General features: G+C 34.5%; 1 protein-coding gene across 1 annotated transcript; it reads right to left on the bottom strand.

Moving 5' to 3' along the window:
• Window positions 1-46: 46 nt before the first annotated feature.
• On the bottom strand, window positions 47-19,910 carry LOC120343083 (uncharacterized). Its single transcript, XM_039412166.2, has 27 exons — window positions 18,311-19,910; window positions 17,887-17,939; window positions 17,317-17,433; window positions 16,750-16,884; window positions 16,406-16,552; window positions 15,552-15,637; window positions 14,860-14,945; window positions 14,518-14,614; window positions 14,256-14,427; window positions 13,755-13,916; window positions 12,893-13,087; window positions 12,566-12,724; window positions 12,160-12,293; window positions 11,870-12,050; window positions 11,122-11,237; window positions 10,898-11,056; window positions 10,298-10,478; window positions 9,645-9,791; window positions 9,085-9,320; window positions 8,760-8,880; window positions 7,657-7,779; window positions 7,141-7,260; window positions 6,388-6,534; window positions 5,662-6,211; window positions 5,039-5,118; window positions 4,416-4,535; window positions 47-4,160 (listed from the first exon to the last, which is right to left on the bottom strand). Exons 1-27 carry the CDS (start codon window positions 18,319-18,321, stop codon window positions 4,021-4,023), a joined length of 3,975 nt encoding a protein of 1,324 aa, XP_039268100.2. The 5' UTR covers window positions 18,322-19,910; the 3' UTR covers window positions 47-4,020.
• Between the last annotated feature and the right edge of the window lie 21 nt (window positions 19,911-19,931).

Raw genomic sequence — 19,931 nt, 5'->3', positions numbered from 1 at the left:
GACTAAAACCTGATCCAGAGGTCCAACAAACGGAACGTCAAATGCATAATGAAGCATGTGTATGTAATGATGCAGCCGTCAAAAACTTAAACAAATGTTGTGATAAAATGTTAGAAAGAATAAAACGTTCTCTACATAATTGGAAAAACGATCAACCGCAAATGCAAAATAAAAAAAAACAACATTTAATCAAAATGACACTGTACAATTAATTGCAGCTTTAACGTACGGTCGTGATATTTCAATATAACAGTCTCGAAACCCAACTCAGCTACCACCAGGAGGTGGGAAAATGCAAACGGCAACGTGTGTCAAAATAGAGTTCCATCCATATTCAAGGCCATGATTGCTTAGGATCAATGTTTTGGATCCATTTGGTATTGGAATATTGTTGCAAACGCATTGTCTTAACATGAAATGAAGGCGTTTTCTTCGATTCCTTCGCTATCGAGGGCCTAACCCACTGAGAGGGTTGCCTCAATCGAATAGCAAATCTATTTCATTATTCTTTATTACTTTTGCTGTTCATAAAAAAAAATTAAATTCGGATCAATTGTATCGTTAACGTCTATTCCTTTCTATTTTTCGAACTGAACTCGATATTTAGACAGAGAATATGCGCACGAACTCTCGGTGACAATATGGCCAATGAAGTGGGCCGGGATGGCTTAGATGGAGGCCTATGTAGTAAAATCGGAAACTGCAAATTTACAGGAGGCGTCCCGCTTTAAGGTCAAAAAAATATTGTAACCCTAAGTATAACAGAACTTATCAACATCCTCGATACTGAGCAGAAATGTAGATATTTGGATTTAGATTACTAATAGAGTCGGTATTCAATAACCACGCCAGTTTCATCACTAACTTGAACAAGAGAGCAATGCTCAAATATATGGGCACATAGACCAGAGTGGAGCAGTCTTTACCTTTAACGTTACCGGTACCCTCAAAACACTTCCGAGTTTTGAGTAAAAGGATCTTTAGAAGCAGCCGTCATGCTTGGCGGAACCGATTGAAATAAGGGCTAAAACAGTGTTCCCATGCGCAAAAGTTAAAACAGGGAAATTTTGAATGGAATAGCAGATCTTATAGGAAATTTAGAAACAAATAAAAGTAATAGCCCTCTAGAAAATTTCAAAGCAATTGGTCCAGTAATCGAAGAGAAAAGCGACTTTTTAATAACGCCACTAACGTGTCCAATAACATTCCGTCAGGATGCGTGGCAAACTAAGACTGATCTCTGACCCATTCATAGTTAATTTGACAGTTTTCCATTTGGCAATAAATTACCTATGGCATAGAACTAAATTATCACATTATTATTATAATCAGATAACCCGATCCAAATTGATCTTTGATTCGCCATAAATATATTCCGGACCAAAAATGAAAATTTTCCAATTCATGTTTATCAGCATATATTTTCCTTTATTCACTGATCGGATGCAGGATATTGCTGTGAATCACGATTATATCAATTTGTGTGAGCAATGGGACTGAATTTGTAAAGTTGTCATTGCCCGAAGGAAAAGGTGCAATTTAGTCATATGATATTCAAATTGATTGCATTTCTGCTTGTACGGATTACACCTGCGCCGTCGTTAGGCTCAAATACCTCAAGGATATATTTTCTCTAACGTGTGAAATTTCACAACACGTGATTAAAAGTTCAAGTTAAAATGACTGCGAAAAACTACATTCCGCAGTATTTAACAAGTCTTTGCAACAACCTTTCCGCAACTTGAGAGCAAAAACTTCGCCCGACAGTCTCTTTCTTGTTTGTATGATTCTCAAAGAAAAAAACGTAATGAAATGGATCCTATTTGATATTTATAGAATTTGAATTCATAGGGTGTTTGAGCTGGTAGATAGACAGCAATAAATATATTTCAGTAGTTGATGGATGTTCCCCCGAGCATCGACTTCCTTGTATACTTTCGTAACATTGGCTAATCAGCAAGACGATTCGTTTTCGGATTTTTGCATGCTATATATTAGTTTTCTGTTGTGTTTCGCAAAGTATGAACCAAATAACTCAATAAATATTTTGTTTTCCTAGGAAGTTTTAGATAATTGCAGCAAAAATTAGTCTAGAAATAGCTGTGATAAACTAGGCAAAAATTTTCTATCGGTACTTTTGAAAGACTGTCAAATGTTTTTAATCAAGATGGTAGTTTGAAGCATATAAACCAGTTAATAAGAGTCAACTCGCAAAACCACTCCAAAAATCACCATGAACTTTGCAATGGTAAACTATAGGGAAAATTGCGGCCCGCGAACTATTTTTTGCATCCCTCGAACGACCCAACTTTGAATGCCAAAAACATATATTTATTTCAAATTTATTATTGTCTCCACACTAATTTTTGTGGTAACAAGTGCTGCTGTTGTTTTGTAGTAAGTATTGTCAGTTGTATGTCGTTTATTTGATAAACGTCTAATTATAAGTTCATTTCATTTTAATTTTTTAAAAATGTCCGAAAAACGGAGTGACGTTTGCGACGAGAGTTGAACATTCCAAAGTGCATGGAGGGAAATTTTTTTATTGCGCATTTTAAGACCAGTTTGCTTCATATGCCAAGTCAGCATCGCATCTAAAATGTCTAAATATCTAAAATGCATTACATTAAGAATAAATTTCGTAATCGCTTGTCAGATCGCCATTTCGACGACGTACCGGCGGGCAGCGAAGTTGCTATTTGATTTCAACGCTTTGGCCGTGACATAGAAACAACCATATCCTCCACATTGATAATAAGTAAATGGAAACAATCTATTGTTTGATAAGGTATTGAAAAATGCCACATACACGACTAATTGTGGCAGGCTTTTAATATAACAATCGAAGGTGGGTATTGAAAAAGGACACATATACGTTTAATTGTGGCAGGCTTTTAATATAACAATCGAAGGTGGGTATTGAAAAATGCCACATACACGTTTAATTGTGGCAGGCTTTTAATATAACAATTGAAGGTGCGAGAGCGCCATAATTTGAGGTTTAATGTGGCGATTTTTCTCAGGCGGAAATTAATGCGGCCCACACGCTACTGTCACTGTGTATATTTGACCCGCAGGTGCATAAAGTTCGCCGACTTTCTGGAGGAAAAATAAACGGCCACTACTGATGATTAGTGCGGTGGACATTTGTTGAATCAGCAGACTCATCATGTCATTGCAATTCCAGGCTGGGTACTAGGCTTCTGTGCCGTTTGAACATTGGTCTTTCGCCCCTCTACATCTTAAAATGCAGCAAAAACGTTATTGCATTAAGTTTGAATATCGGGTCACTTTACCAATGTCGAGTTCCATTTTGAGGATGGGTTTGACAATGATTTCATTCTTCTGTCAATGTGGAGGCATTACCGAAATCAATTTATAAGGTGTTTGATGGTCTCATCAAAATTACAAATTGTCACAACCGTGATGCTACAGTATATCCTCGAATCATTGGAATTTTCGATTTCCGTTTAGACTGGACGCACTTTTAGACTGGCATGGTAAAATACGGTAACAGTTCAAGCTTTGTTCAGAATAAGATTTTGGGGGAATTGTGGGTAAAAATATTTCGTTTGTTTGTTGGTGTTCGTATATTTGAGCATTGTTCTATGTTACATACTGGCGACTCAAATCGTTATCCGATCGCATTCGTAATTGTAGGCTTGCAGCTCCGGCTAAATCTTACTTTGAGCAAATAGTCAATAAAAAGACTGACGGTATTCACAAATTCTGACGTAAGCAAAATGTGTAAAATATCCGGTTACTTCACTTTTGTTTTATGTGTAGAGATTCAGATGAACCTTTCAGCATGGGATTCAAAGAACTCAAGGTTGTATTGTGATACAGACATTTTGTTTAATAATCGCATAGTAATATTACATTTATTAAAAGCAGTAACATATTTTACATAACAGTCATCCACGTTTATGATGAAATGTTGAAGGGAACATATTGATTTCACGAAAAACACAACTTGGTTTACATCGTGCAATGCCGATTCGATTACAATGAAAAGTTCTATTATTCACAGAAATTGCAGGTTTTTCTACAGTATTGCTTGAAAGTGGCAATATAGGTCGGATCATTGCAGTAAGCTTGATATGGAACACAGTAGCTATCTTTTTGCGCTGGATCATCTTCGCAAGGTACTTGTCCGAGAACTAGTGAACGAACGAATTGAATAAAAATTTAGAACTCGCTACAAAAAAACATCAAATGAATTCAAGCGTTGTCTTCCGTACAAAAATTGCATTTAGTTTTTGTTATTTATTATTATCAATAACTAGATTTTTATCCTAAATCCATGATTAGCTTACGACGCTTATACTATCATTAAGAATTTTAGATGCATTCAAAACCTAAAATGTCCATCGCTTTTCGCAAATTTTTAGAAATTATTATTGAAAAGTACTCACCCTTGCAGCATGTCCACGGGCATGCCTGTTCGTACTGCGGGTCATAACAATTTGCCGTTGTTAGCGAATTGCACCATATATGTAAATCGATTTTATTCGGATCGCAGCCATCAGTGGGACCTTTAAATATATACGTTGAATTTTACAAATTTTATGTCCCGACAATTGTATACAGACTGTATACTATATATCGACGATTGTATACAGTAGTGGATAATGTAATGGTCTCTATCAGGCGTGTGCAACATTTTTGTCGGTAGACAATATATACAACTAACTTCAGCCACCTAGCTGGGCCACATAAAAAAAAATTGATATTTAGATGTTTCATGTACACAATCATTTAAAAAACGAAATACATTAGCGACAAGCAGAGCGCCGCGGGAAGGACAAGAGAAGAGAATGATGTATTTTTTTCCCACGTGAGCACCTTTTTAAAAATGAACTGTCGGATTAGGATTTAATGCTTGTTGGGGAAATTCTGACTGTTAATAAAGACCATACTGAAGGGCTTATAGGGCCGGGTTTTGGCCCGTGGTAGGTCGCCAGTTGCACAAAAACCAATAGTACAATGTTAACCAACGATGTTACAAAGTACAATGTTAGCAATATATAAATCTTACATTGAGAACTGTCACATTCTTGAGTTTGCTCGCCTTCACCCTCGCATCCACGATCTCCTTTTGTTCCGCCTATACATTTTCTGGCGTAAAGTGAATATTTCAAAATACAAATAATAATAAGAAAAAAACAGTGAGGCAAAAGGGTTTTTGTGTCGCTATATAAAACCACTAACATTCTTTTGCAAGATGAGCGAATCGAACAACAAGCACAGAACTCGTACATTACGTAATACATTACTGTTTTAAATAAATATCTGACTTATAATGCGTATTACACCGTTGGTGAGAGAAAGGAAATCGCAAGCCTCACTAAAACATATAAGAAAAAAACGCAAATCACAATTTGGAACTCGGTATGCATTATCCAGATAGGATTAAAATTCAAGATTATCGTATTGTGTTTTTGAATATAGATTAGAAAAAGGTATAAGTTCATTATTGTTGGTGCCAAGATATGGAAAACGTATACTCGACTATGGACAATTCTATGTGGAGAGTTGGTATGATAGGCGTATCAAGGTAAATTAATGCAAACCGAAACCTATATTTTAAAATTGAAATGACTTAATATTTGCAGCTGCAAAATATTTTTTATTCAGAAAGATCATTGTAATATCTTATACCTTGTTCGGGTACGAGAACAGTCTTTATCACAATCACCCCAATCTTCCCAGTCTCCCCATTTTGCAGTACATTTTCCTTCGTCGCAGTCTTCTGTCTGTGTTGCAGATCCAGGGCAGTCAGACTGTCCCTCAACTCCCCCTTCACATGTGCGTGTTCTCGTGCGTGTTCCTTTTCCACCGCAAGTAACCGAGCATTGGGACCACTTAGTCCAAACACTCCATTTCCCAGGACATTTATTGTTATTTCTGCATGGTCTCGTTTTCGTAGCAAGGCCCAGGCAACCCGGCCCTCCTGCCCTACCGCCTTCACATGTTCTTCTTGCTATCTGTTCTCCATTGTCGCCGCATGTCGTACTACAGGATTCCCATGCACCCCAGTCTCCCCATTTTCCCGGGCATGGTTCTAAGTTACAATTTTCTTTGTCTGTCTTAGATGTATTTCCATTTTCATCTGGGTCACATTTTTTAAAAGAGCAAGTTCGCTGCCTAGTTCTTGTTCCACCGTTACACGATTCCGTACATGTTGTCCATTTTCCCCATGGGTTAAATCCTGCGTGAAAATATAACTATTACATATACATTCATATACGTTTTTTTATCATCATCGGTTAATAGGGTTTTAACAATAACTTTTAGTTGTGGATAACTGCTTATGATATTGGTATTATTTTTTGAGTGTTTACCGTATGTTTCACATTTGCTATATTTTCAATAAAAGAGATTTACCTTGACATGGACCTTTGCAAACGTCTTCTTCGCTTGATTCGCCTTCACAACCCAACTCTTTATTTTTGCACTCTCTTGTTCTAGTTCGAAATCCTGTTCCGCAGCTGCTAGAACAGGGTCCCCAAGATTGCCAATGCTCGTGCAATCCTACATATTGAATCAAATTTATTTAGTTGTTCTTGGATTGTGGAAAATTATCTACATGCATCATTTTCTACATCTTTAGAAAGCGAGTCTCGTAAATGGTTGCGACAGTCTTCAGTTCACAGCAAATTTACTAATTATGAAAATTCGAATATTTTCTACTGATGTTCGAGTTTATCTTTGCCACATGTAACAATGTGTTCTACGATCACACTTTTTTGTAATATTCCAATACAATTTGCTTTGAATTGTGCTAATTTTGCTCAAATTATTTGGACACTGGTTCGGGTAAAAAGTCGAAGTTCAACATAATTCAGGCCGAAGTTTTACGTTCGGGCGTGCTATTGCTTTCAGAAAGGCGTTTCCGAAGATGAGATAAAATTTAAATATATATTATTCCGCTTGGCACCGCTAAAAGTTAACAAACAAACATAATAACTTATTTTACAATAGAGTAGTCTACTGAAGTGAAAACTTATGCCTAAATACGAAGTACAGATGAACTCAGCAATCATAGCTGTGACCATTATATATGTGTAGTCCTCGAGAGTCCAATTTATGAAATTTTGATAGGAATAAGACATTTATATACGCAAAATTCATTCAAACCTGGACACAAACTGCAAGTCAGTGCACAGTATTGACGTGCTTGCGCTGGATATTCTTTGCAGTTTTCTTTTATAGTAAAGTATGTAGCACACCACGTAAAACCTGCTACGTCAAAGCAATCTGAAAAATACGTGTTTGAATAGGAGATGGATTATTTTAGCGACTGAATGGTGTTTAGTATTGGAGATAACATGAAAAACATCATCGTACATAAAAATGTCAAAATCGCGTAGAAACTTAATAAAGTCTGTTGATATAACGATATTTATATACGATTTCGAATAAAACTACCTTTTTTTAAATTTCCATTCGGCATGCATATCGGAACCAATTTGTGCAATATATACTTTAATTTAATGCCTTTTAGACATTTTGTTAAATATACATCGGAAAATTTGAAGCGACAGACCTGACTCGCCTGGACTGAAAATGTTGCTCTTGAATTTAAACTCCCTTTGGAGTGAGAAGATTTAAAGCATTTGGTTAAATGTAGTGGGTTGATTTTGAAATCGTTACCTCTACAGGTGACTTCATTGCATGCTTCTTCTTCTTTTTGTGCTGATGCAGGAACGCAATCTCCATCACCTGGTTTTCCACCATCACATGGTCTTCTTCTTGTTTTCATGCCTCGATCACACGCTATGATACATCAAGATTAGTAAGTAATTAATTTGTGTTCATGTAAATCTAGGTTGAAAGTAAAGGAGATTGCTATTGTCTTGAACACTAAGCAATCGCGCCTTATCAATTGATCTGCCTTCAGCGACAAGATCATTCTGATTTGTTCAAATTTATACCTAATTTTTATTCGAAATAATATCTTTGTCAGTTGCAGTTTCCAATTGGAGCTAGACTCTAATTCTCCTATTTGTACTCCCTTTTCATATTTTTTAAATATTGACAAACGTTTTAGTCCATGAAAATACGGGTTTTCAGTACAATATAAAGTCATACTATTTGTTGACTGACAAATTCGCACCGGGCGTTCGAAATTTCTGAACGGATAGTAATTCAAAGTGGTCAAAGCAGCGTTTGGCACCATGTAGTAACATGATTTATTAAGTGGAAATTATCTAATACTATTTGAGCCAGCGGCGTTGATTTGTATTTATTTTTTAATTCCTAATTAGCGAAAGAAATATATTTCTGTAACGTTTCGGTCAGACTATTCTTACCTTGGTCAGACGAAACGTTACAGACATATATTTGTGTAAGAGTGCAGCATGAGTTTTGAATCGCTTCGAATATTTATCTTCACTTTCGCTTCAGCATCCTTATGCAATATATGCGTACCGGCACAAAAGCATAGACGAGGGATGGGGTAGTTAGTCCCGTAGAATCCCAATCGATAGCATGAACAATAACAGATGATCATTAGAAAGCGCGTTGCGGGTCCAAGCCAATATGATATTGGAAAAGCCAATTTTACATAAAAATAATGAAATGAAATTCCAAGTAATGATGTATTTTTGTTATTTTTTAATACACATTAAGAAATTGAAGCTATCTTTCCGGTGGAAAATGAAATCTGCGACAACACGGATTGAGATTCGGAAAACCCGAAACCCAAATTAATAGACTCAAATCGGACTTTTGATTTAAACCAGTCATTAACTCACATTTTGAACAAAAGGTCCATGTTCCCCAATTTCCCCATTTAGAAGGACATGGGTCTAAAACACATCGCCTTGTTTCTTCGGCTTCCCCGCTGTCGCAGTTTGGCTTGCCGATTTCACCACCCTAAACAAACAGATTTTTGCCACTCAGTGTAAACCAAACACAAAAACCAAACCATCTGAGCCGTAGTCCTAAATTGTTTAATTTGATATTTTATGTGAAGCCAACTGTAACTAGGAAATTTTAAAAGATATTGTCATGCAAAAAAATATTTTATGACCGGTGTTTTTATAAGTAATATATACTCAAATCAGACTCTTGTTATACCTCACAATTTCGAGTTTTAGTTTCAGTTCCCTCTCCACATGTAACGTCACATTCACTCCATTCTGTCCATGGCATCCACACGCCTGGACACCTTTGTTCGTTACAGTTCTGTGATTGACTGGCTTCTCCAACACAATCGTCTGGGTTGTTTGTATGTAAACAATCGCGAGATCGAGATTGCTGTCCACCTCCACATGTATTTGAACAAACGGTCCATTTGCTCCATTTGCCGAATACTAAAAACAATCATAAACACAACATTCTATGTCAGATATGTCCGTAAGTATACGTATAACCAAATGACTTCTATAACGGTAACGACGTAAGACTTAAAATTCAACGGCTGTTGAATGCTGAGTATACACTACGTATAAAACTTTCAGCGCTGCCAACGGTATAATAATTTTGTAGAACGGTCGGAACATATTTTTATAGTTTTTGGCGAGTCGCCAGCAAGGTTTAAGTTACAACACTATTAACCATGCTAAAACGCTTAAAATACATTGAACTCAAATATCACAAAACAAAACTTGTGGATAAATACAATCGTGCGTATTTACCAGGGCATTCTTTCACTTTGCAATCTTCTGACTCCTGACTTTTGCCTATGCATTTTGTTCCACCTTCACAAGATCGACTTCTCGTCCTGATACCATTGCCACAAGTTTCAGAACATTTTGTCCAAACAGTCCAAGTTCCAAAGTTGCCTGCAATTTGATTGCTATGTCGTTATGTCCAATTAGATAAATCAATCATAAATTTTGGCAAAACAATTTCAATGATAGATTTACAAGAGTAGAACACAAAAGATTAAGGGACGTGGTTTTGGCGGTCGGGTTCAAAAAAAATTGGATAGGAATTCCACCCTGGGAAAATTATATATTTTTATTGCCTTTCAAAAGCATTTAAGCCATTATCATTTAGCTCCATTGTGATTTCCGATTTTTGTGGTTGTTAATTTAAGTCAATAAAAGTTTGTTTTTTTCAGCGTCACTGTATTCCGGAAAGAATAAACTACAAAAACTTGGTGATCACATTGTGACGCGCGGGTCAGTGGTTTGACATCCCTGTTATATAACATCAATATGTACAAAAAAAATCCAGGAAAAAACTTTAAAACGTTTTCCAATCATCACAACGAAATATGGTCATATGCAAGTATTATCCTGCATCGATCACCAGTAGGCCGGTATAAATAAGTTTGTGTGATTACCTATACATTCATCTTCACCACATTTTCTAGTTTTGGTGGTATCGCCAATGCAACCTTCCTGTCCAACCCTGCCATTCTTGCATGTACGGGTTGCTTTTTGTGTTCCACCGCCACACGTCACTGAGCATTTTGTAAAATCTGACCAGGATGTGAATTCAGGACAAAGTTGAGTATTACATTTCTGCAAAATTTGTGTTTTAATGTTGTTGTATTCATGATGCAAAAAGATGAAAAATAGGAAATTTTTATATACATTGTTTAAATAAATTGATAAGAACAACAGTTATTTAGATTTTGAATGAATGCAAAATTGATTTTTACAAACAATCAATGCGTAACCTATAATTCATTCAAATTGTGACTAAGGTCATATTGCACATCGCATGATAATAAAATATATTATTTTCTGTTCAAATCTCCAGAGTGTTATTTAAACCGTTAGGTATTGCATAACCTGAAATATTCCAAATTTCCAAAATTCTATAACTCTATACTTACACTCGAAGAGAGCAAGTACTTGTGCCCTAATAACCTCTTTGAATCTATTCGAATAATTCCAATCAAATCGCGTCATCATTTTGCATCAAAAATGTCCCATACCCGTTGTTCTGATTCTTTATCTTTTTCGCATCCAATTTCGCCAATTTTTCCGTTTTCACATGACCTTCTTCTTTGACTTAATCCTCCGCCACAGGTAACGTCACAAGATTCCCAGTTACTCCATTTGCCAAATACTGGGCATAATTGTTTGTTACAATCCTGAAAAAAAATTGTAATCTCATTTTATAATTGGTTATAATTTTACTAGCAACTTCGATATTTACTTGACTTTTGTTGTCTTCGCCTGGACATTTTTTCCCGATACACTGCCTTTCTGATACTTGAGTTCCTCCACCACATGTCTTTGAGCAACGGCCAAATGGACCCCAATCACTCCATCCTAAATATAGATTACTCTTTAGTCATTCATTCGCTAAAACCTGATAATATATTGTATATTTTTTGTTTCATATAGAGAGCTCCAAAATTGTATGTGTAAATACATAAATAAATATTCAAGAATTATTTAATTTCACCTATTTTACTTTTTGCCAGAAGATCAACACATACAATACGCATACGTAATACAAAAAAAGGCGCTCCAGAAGTATATGTATTAATATGGAGCTTACTAATTTTGTTCGCCTACTTTACATTAAGTTGTGTAGAAGGACTAAAACTATGGGAAGAGGGTATATTTACTCGGGTAACACAGACAGTCCCCGAGCTCGTAATAGAACTAAAATGAGTAAAATCAGAATCAAATTGTGCCCTAATCCTAACCTGGTACACGGAGTATCCAAAATAAATCCTTTACCCATTTTGTTGTTCAACAACTCATCGGAATATCAATCCATGCATTGGGTCGTGCATGATACAGATAAATATTTTATGTAATGGCACCTCAAAATTAGACTTGTGCTTATCTGAGATAAATAAACATTATATCAACCCAGTCAAATATTTTCTACTAATTATTCCAATTTTGACCACAAACAAAGTAGTCCATGTTTGTTCTACAAAATGGAATACCAGGACAAAGTTCTTCGTTGCATTTCTTCTCTTCAGTAGCCTTTCCGTCACAACCTTCATCTGAAGGTTTCCCCCCAATGCATTTTCTTGTTCGAGCTTCCACACCAGTACCACACGTTTTTGTACATGTTTTCCATTCTGACCAATCTTCCCATACCGGACATGTTTGTTTATTGCAGTCCTAATAAACAAAGATAAACGAATATGAAAGCATATTATAAAGTCGATGAATTATTTTGTGAATATGGTGCATAACGACAAATCCTTTGCACAATAAGTAACAAACGTACTTCATTTTCAACAGCATCGTCCGCTGGACAGCCATCTTGTCCAATTTTACCATGTAGACACTCTCTAATTCTAGTTCTTAATCCACCGCCACAAGTCTTCGTACATTTCGACCAATCACTGAATCTTCCGAATCCTTTACAAATTAATGTATTTTATTTTGGTTTGTTGGCACAGATGGTATTAATGAGCCACCACATTGCTAAACATTGTGTGTTCTCATTATATAAGATTTCTATCATCATACTTTTTATGTTGGATGAACTTTGGTATATCATAAGGAGTATAGTATAGACAAGTATAAAAAATCAAATCTCGCGTTGGGTATGGTATAATTATTTTTAAATATTTATAAGTTGATGATATATACTCCGCTTTTCCATATTTTTCAAAATTATCTAATCTCACTTGGACATCTTATTCTTGGGCAATCATCTGTTTGTTTCAGAGGACCATTACATTGATCACTAACTTTTCCTTTATGCAGGCATTGCCTTGTTCTTGTATGTTTTCCTCCAATTCCACAAGTTACGGTACATGTGCTCCACTTGGACCACATTTCCATGTCTGTTAAATATTTGATTCACATCAGATGCTATCATTCACCCAAGTGATACTACAATTAAGATACATTTGCACGTATTCATGATAAATAAAATCTGATGGTCCTGGTGACATTAAACGTAACTACTTATTTCCAACTACATAAGTTCAAGTAATATTAATAATTTTTACATGGTCCTGTACAGGATTTTGCGTTGTTCACAGGAATTTTCGTCATTTCTGAAATCCACTTTTCAAAGTAATGAACATCTGCATAAACTCCATAAAATCCTTTTTGAGCACATCCACTGCCAAATGACACTACACCGGCAAGATACCACCCACAACTATTGCAACGTTGACAAACAAATGGTCCGCCGGAATCACCTATAGATATTAAAAACAGGAAATAATACTGTCATTTTGTTCAGAAAACACTGAGAAATATATATTTAAATTCTATAGAAAGATACAAACTATATCGCCATATAAATTAAAATATACAGGGTTACTAGATTGTTCGTGTGTGCCTCATTTGATTTCAGATCAGCTTCAGTTTTTTCATTTAAATGTTTAAGTTGATAGTTTACGATCAAAGTGACTACGCTTTAAATGTATTTATCGGAAAGAAAATTTATTAAATTCAGCCGAAATATATATATTTTATTCGAAGTATTCATGGTTAATTATCAATACAAGTTTCACTACGTTGAAGTACAGAAGTTTGACGCCCAGAAAATTTGAATCCACTGTTTTGATGGTTATCTAAAGAAGTTTTTATTACGTGCATATGCCAAATACAATAATATGTGACAAAAGTAATCGATGCAAATATTATCAGGATCAATTGTTTAAAATCACTATTACTATATCATGGAGTACAAAACTCATGATTTCTTAGTTAAAGACAATATAGTAGTAACATGGTATTAGTAACCAGTAGTAGCAAGATGCCACAGGAGAAATGAGACAAAGATATGCGTATATATATTCGATATTGATGCTAGCAATTGCACAACGTCTCGTTATGAAAAAGAATAATAACGACCCTCACCCCGACATGAGTCTTTACCCCCTTCGTCATATCCAGCACACATCATGATTGTTCTATTAACTTTCGTGTCTTCGTCTTTGTAAGCCTTTATACACTTTTGTGGTTCCACGATGGGGAGATCGACATGCTGTAACTTTGTTGCAGGCGAAAGATCGTCTTCATCTTTATTTATAGTCACATTGTAAATTGTATCAATTGAAAAAATGTTAGAAATATAATATTGTGCTTTCCCATCTGGCCCAGATGCGTTAATCGTTTTTTTTTTTCATTTATTGATACATTAGCTGTTCATGTTTATAAAATCATGTCCAGGCGTATAATTCGCAGCTATTTTAAAACCAAACACTGAACATCGTGAATTCGGTTGATAATCGAAATAGTGATCTAATTTTCATGAAAGAATTGCTCGCTCCAAAGTAGGCAGTATTTACGAGGCAAATCAGATGTACACAGAAAGATACTTTCTTACTAAGCGAATCCATTCAATATTGAAATACTTACGTTGCAAACCCCACCCAGCTGCATAACACTTTGTTCCTATTTTTGGTTTTTCTCCGTTCGGTAAACAGACTGGTCGGACCCATCTGTTAAACCTGACAGGCTTGTCTAGCTCAATGAGAGCAATATCGTTGATTTCAAATTTATCTTCATTCCAGTTAGGATACAGAATATGCTGTAAAAGTACTATGAAACTGACTCAAATTTACAGACGTTGTCTTGGTAAGTTGAATGTGTTATTGTATACATGTAAAGAATTATTTACCTTTTTCATGTTACGCTTCTGTACATGTCCTTGCTTCAATTTTGATAGTTCAAGCACTCCAAAGAATAATTCCATTTTTGTTTCAGATGAAAAACCTCTGGAAAATAATAAAAAATGCAGAAAGAAGATCACAATGAAATGTTCAAACGTTTATTAAAAGAGACAAACTTAAGGTAGAATGGCAAAAACAGCTGACACTGTAATAAATTTGTAATAATTGAAATAAATCGGTGGAAAAAATCGACATTGAATTCATCTTGCTAAACTGTTTTGGGCACCTAACGTTTCGTTTTCATTACTGACCGTTGCTATTTAAAAATTTAAGGTATTATATTTGCTTACTTGAAACAATGTCCAGCAGTGACAACCCAGTTTCTATTGATTAGTGTTCCACCACATATAATACTTGTATCAATGTTAATATAAACCTTTAAACAAAATACACGATTGAATGATAGTGGAACTGTCCCATATTTACGAGAAATCAATCTTTTGCTGGTAGCAAGGCCTGGTGATCAGTAACCAGTAGTTTTTCACCATTCTCAAAATGAACACTCGACATACAAATACAATAAATAATACATAAAAATTGCATTTCAGGGTGAAGGGAGACGCGGAAAACCCACACTGGTTATCGGGAAGTGGTACTCTTAATTAAAGCATTCTAACATAACATGATAAAAGAGAGAAAAATTCGAACTTTATTATGTTATTATACGCTAAATACGTCCAGACTCTAGTCTACTAGATCACCTGATGTTGGTTTTTATGAAATGAAAAACTTCTCATGATGATGTTTGTTTATTTTCAGTTCCTCTGCTTTGTGGAATTCACTTACTCCTAGTTGTTTCAATGAAAGTTTTAACTTTCAAACCCGTGTCTATCCCCATTTACTGGAATCTATGTGGCTGAGAAAAACCTATGTAAAACCCTTAGCGCATCATTGGTTGCTCACACCTATTCCATATTAGTACTTGTTTAAGAAAGTATGTGGTAATATAGAATTCATGTAAAACCATAACTTCTTATTTTACCTGCCAAGGCCATTGGCCTAAGAACGAATCATTTCCTCCAACGATTCTTTCCACACCACGCGCAGTAACTCCACACTCTGCAGTATCTGGGTTCATAAACAGGATTAATATTTAGACTAATTAGAAGTAAACCTAATATTTTAATACAAGAGAGCAATGCTTAAATATATATGGACACGAAGCAATAGTCTCCTCTACCTTATACACTACTTTAACTAGTCTTATGTACGGTACGGTCAAAAGATTTCAAAGTGAAAACGAATGACATAGAGCTTACAGAAAGAAAAATAAATAAAAATCAATAGCATTTGAGCAAAAATTACAATCTTTAACCTTTGTAAATTTCAAAGCAATTGGTCCAGTAGTTAGTGAGAAAATCGATTTTTTTCATAAAAAACAAGGAAAAAAACATGTACAACAACAAAAACATAATAACAAAACGATCTAATGTACATTTCGTGTCCAACAAGAGAGCATTGCTCAAATATATGGAAACGGAGGCCAAAATGAAGTCGTAGGGATAGGAAATTTGTCACATTAGACTACCGGTATCGAAATCTTTACGACTTGACAAGCAGAACGCGTAACCGCGAAAAGGTGCACATTTTTTTCATTTCGATTACGTAATCGCACACAAAAAACATCCCATAGGGACCACAGAAATTTTTAAAATAAATAAAAGTAATAGCCTTCTAGCGAAAAATATAACCTGAATTAACCACTGAAAGTTTTGAAAATTTATAAGCAAAGCAATTTTTTTCACAACATGAATAAGACTAACAAGATGAACAACAACATAATCACAAAACGATCCTTAGGTCTATTTCGTGTCCAATGACAAATTGATACATAACCTGGTTCTTTAGTGCAGCAGTCAGGTCGACCTAAATAAGGCTTTTCAGGGTTAGTACACTTTGCCTCGTCGCAGAAGAAGCCGCCTTCAACATTTGTACAATGCTTTCCACGTAAACAGATGCCTTTTATTGTACATTCGTCGACATCTTTGAAAATGGAACAATATAAATCTTTCGCATATTTATTGCAGAAGCAAGTGGTAACAAAATAAAGTTATTAACTTGTTTTTATATAATACAATGTCATTGACGTAATCCACTTCACGCATTTGAAGCAATTCATTTGATATGATTATTGCATTGCACCTAATTTGGTTTTTACTAAACGGCATTTCATATTGTACCTGTACAAGTGAGGCCATCTTTCTTCAATGTGTAACCAGAAAAACAAGAGCACTTTTTAATAGTTTTATCTTCAACATCGCAGGTATGCTCACACCCTCCATTGTCTTTTAAACATAGTCCATCCGGATCAATATCTATATGTTAGTAACAAATAATTTTTCTCTGTGATTTTATATCGATTACATACCATTGCAAAACAAAGCACCAAACGGATGAAGATATTTAAAAGTTTTGTACCGCACTTCACATGCCTATTCTATACTGTTACATGTAAATATGGTTATAGCGCTTTTAATAAGCACTTTCAAGCTATTTCTCAGTTGAATATTACAACATGTCGATTATATCAAAAGCATTTTTATAATCTTTTTGATGACTTACTAAATTTCGCGAGTATATAATTTGAATCAAATATTTGAGGCGACGATCACTTTATTTCTCAGAACAATACAGGCATATTCTGCTGGATGATACTTTGCTATATAGAATAATTTATATATATTTGTCGCGCTCCTAACGTTTTCGTGACGTTAAAAAGTAGTACAACTATAGTACAATATATATACCTTTTCGGCATTTTTTGCATGTGGCAATGCAGTTATCCAACATGTATTGTTTATAAGTAGCATGGTCACAAAAACTTTTCATTCGTTTGCAGTAACTAACCTTGTCTTTACATTCTTCTGTAATTAAAAAATAGGTATGAATCAGTAGTCATAAACCCATAAGTCTGTTATAATGTTCCATATGCACATGCAAGAAACTTAAGCAACGATCCGTTACCAACAAATCATTTCGTTGCTCTCTTTCTTTAGTTGATGGAATATAACACGCGTGTAGGAATAGCTAAGAGCGATTCTAGATGATGCAGTTAACATTTACAAAGGGACTTTAGAGTCGTGTTGTTATATAATATTCTTTGTTTTGAGTTAGACGGAAGAGCGGTGATTTTGCCATAATACACATTACCAGTTTTGTTCGTCGCCAGAACAGCCATAACAATGAGTTTAATTGCTGATCAGATTTTGCCCTCACTGGTGAGTTCAACAAAATTTGAACAGTATTGCAGTCTGCAATCGAGCATTCCGTAATAAAAACTTATTTTAATTACAAACGAATAAATTGTATTGTGTTACCTTCCTCAGCTCGGGCTTTCATCAAAGTCAGACAAAGAAGCAATATTGTTAGTCTAAAGCAAAACGATAAAGAAAAAAAATAACTCAGGTAAATTTACCAGATAACAAGTTCCATGTGGTTGTATGGGCAAATATTGCATGATCTTAATGTTAGACAACATTATTCGTGATCGCATGTCAAATTCGGTTTAAACTACTTTTCCGCCATATACGCGAGATAAGTGTACAGGGTTTTACAACTATTCCGTTCTTGGCAAACTGAGATGGATCTTAAAATTATTTATAAAAAAATCGTTTTTCATTTTAGCAAATTGTTACAGTGGCAGAAACCTGGTGTATTTTTGAAGAAAATATAAAATTTTACTTTTATTCCGCCATCAAGTAGGTAGAACCAAAATGTATACTTTGAAATAAAAATCCATACCTTATTTGCATAATTAACGTTTGTAGATTTTGCTCGTTTTGTGGAATATCACTTTCTTTTCCAGTTAGGACATTAATTTTAGTCTAATTTATACATTTCTGCTAAAAAAAATCCTTGATTTATACATTACATTTTTAAAAATTGTCTTCAAAAAAGCACATGTTATGGTGAAATACTTTGGAAAGTGGGATTATTATCATCTTGAGAAATAATCGAAAATTAAAGAATATCCCCAAACAAACACTTTTGTAACCAAATCTTCTTTATCAATATAGCAGCTATGTTAGGCCAAATTAAACCGATCACCAACGTCTGAACTTACGGAAATTCCCCGAAAATAAGTTTGTAGATTTGATACTAGAATACTATATTTACATAAAACACGTGAAAAGAATACGCCGAAATGCAATATTAAACTATTCGAGTAAAAATGGAATAGCGCATATCTTCTACACAGATACGATAAACAACAAAACAGATATTAGTCCAATGTACATAGCAATGAAATGCAATATATAATATAAACCGATGATAGTCAAATATAAGTATCGACCAATTAGTATATCTCAAAATATTGTCAAGTTCAAATGACATATTGAATAAAAATAAACCAAAGTTCAAATATATAATCAATATATATATTTAAATAAACCAAATAAATCAAACAACGTTTAATTTTTATATATGAATTTACCGATTTTATTATTTTTGCTGTTAGATTCTCCTTTTATTTTACAATGTACGATCAGATAATTTCTGAATAACTGATAATTTCATATTCGGTTGACATGTTCAGGGAGATAAATTGTGAATGGAAGTTCCGTAATATTACAGCACAAACTTAAATTTGAAATTCAAATTATAGAAAGGTTTTTAAAATATATAGCCCTAACTAACTGTCCTATTTAAATGTCATCATTTTTGTTCATTAGGTTGCTAACAAGAAAGCATTTGATGCTATTTTCTATATGTTCCCAAACACTTTTAACTACGTCTTCAACTAAGGGGCATGGGGCAGAGTTGTATTTCGAACGGTTCTAATTCTTAGAATAGATTTTTGGTTAAGTTGTTTTTGGAATAACATAATTCTAAATCAATGAGGTAGTGCAAATGTCTTCAAATTGATACAGTTCAAATTTTTGAAATTGAAAATATTATCTAAGCATAGCATGCACAACAAAGATGAAAATAATAAATCTGCTTCATCTTCAATCCCTTGGCATATATATTCTATTCAAAGTTTCAAATGTAGAAACTAATAATACTCAGATATAAGCAAAGAATAATACTGGCAACTTTTTAGATGAAACTAGAATACACCTTAAAGCTTTGTTTTGAAGTTAGGTTGTTTTCTGATTACTACGTTTTAACATTTCTACCGGCTACCTAATTTGTACAATAATTTCAAATTATAAATATAAAAAACAGTTCTTTTATCAGATACTGACATGTTGTAATGGTACATGTGTTTCGGTCACAGATCACATAGTATGAAATGCTTGTGGAGGAAGAGTCACATTTTTGCTTCGGGTAAAAAGGACGAAGCTCTATTGTCAGGCAATATCACTTTATTCAGAAATTTATTCTGTTGTAAACAAATTTGTAAAATATCAATCGATTC

Source organism: Styela clava, chromosome 3 (genome assembly GCF_964204865.1).
Source record: "Styela clava chromosome 3, kaStyClav1.hap1.2, whole genome shotgun sequence".
Classification (NCBI taxonomy): domain Eukaryota; kingdom Metazoa; phylum Chordata; class Ascidiacea; order Stolidobranchia; family Styelidae; genus Styela; species Styela clava.
Note: the sequence above shows the minus strand (reverse complement) of the source record. Positions and strands in the feature narration are given on the sequence as shown.

Coding starts and splice junctions, on each gene's coding strand:
- LOC120343083 (XM_039412166.2), bottom strand. Junction 9,321..9,644: donor CAAAGTGAAAGAATGCCCTG/GTAAATACGCAC, acceptor GATTGTTTTTAG/TATTCGGCAAATGGAGCAAA. Junction 6,535..7,140: donor GACTTGCAGTTTGTGTCCAG/GTTTGAATGAAT, acceptor TTCAATATGTAG/GATTGCACGAGCATTGGCAA.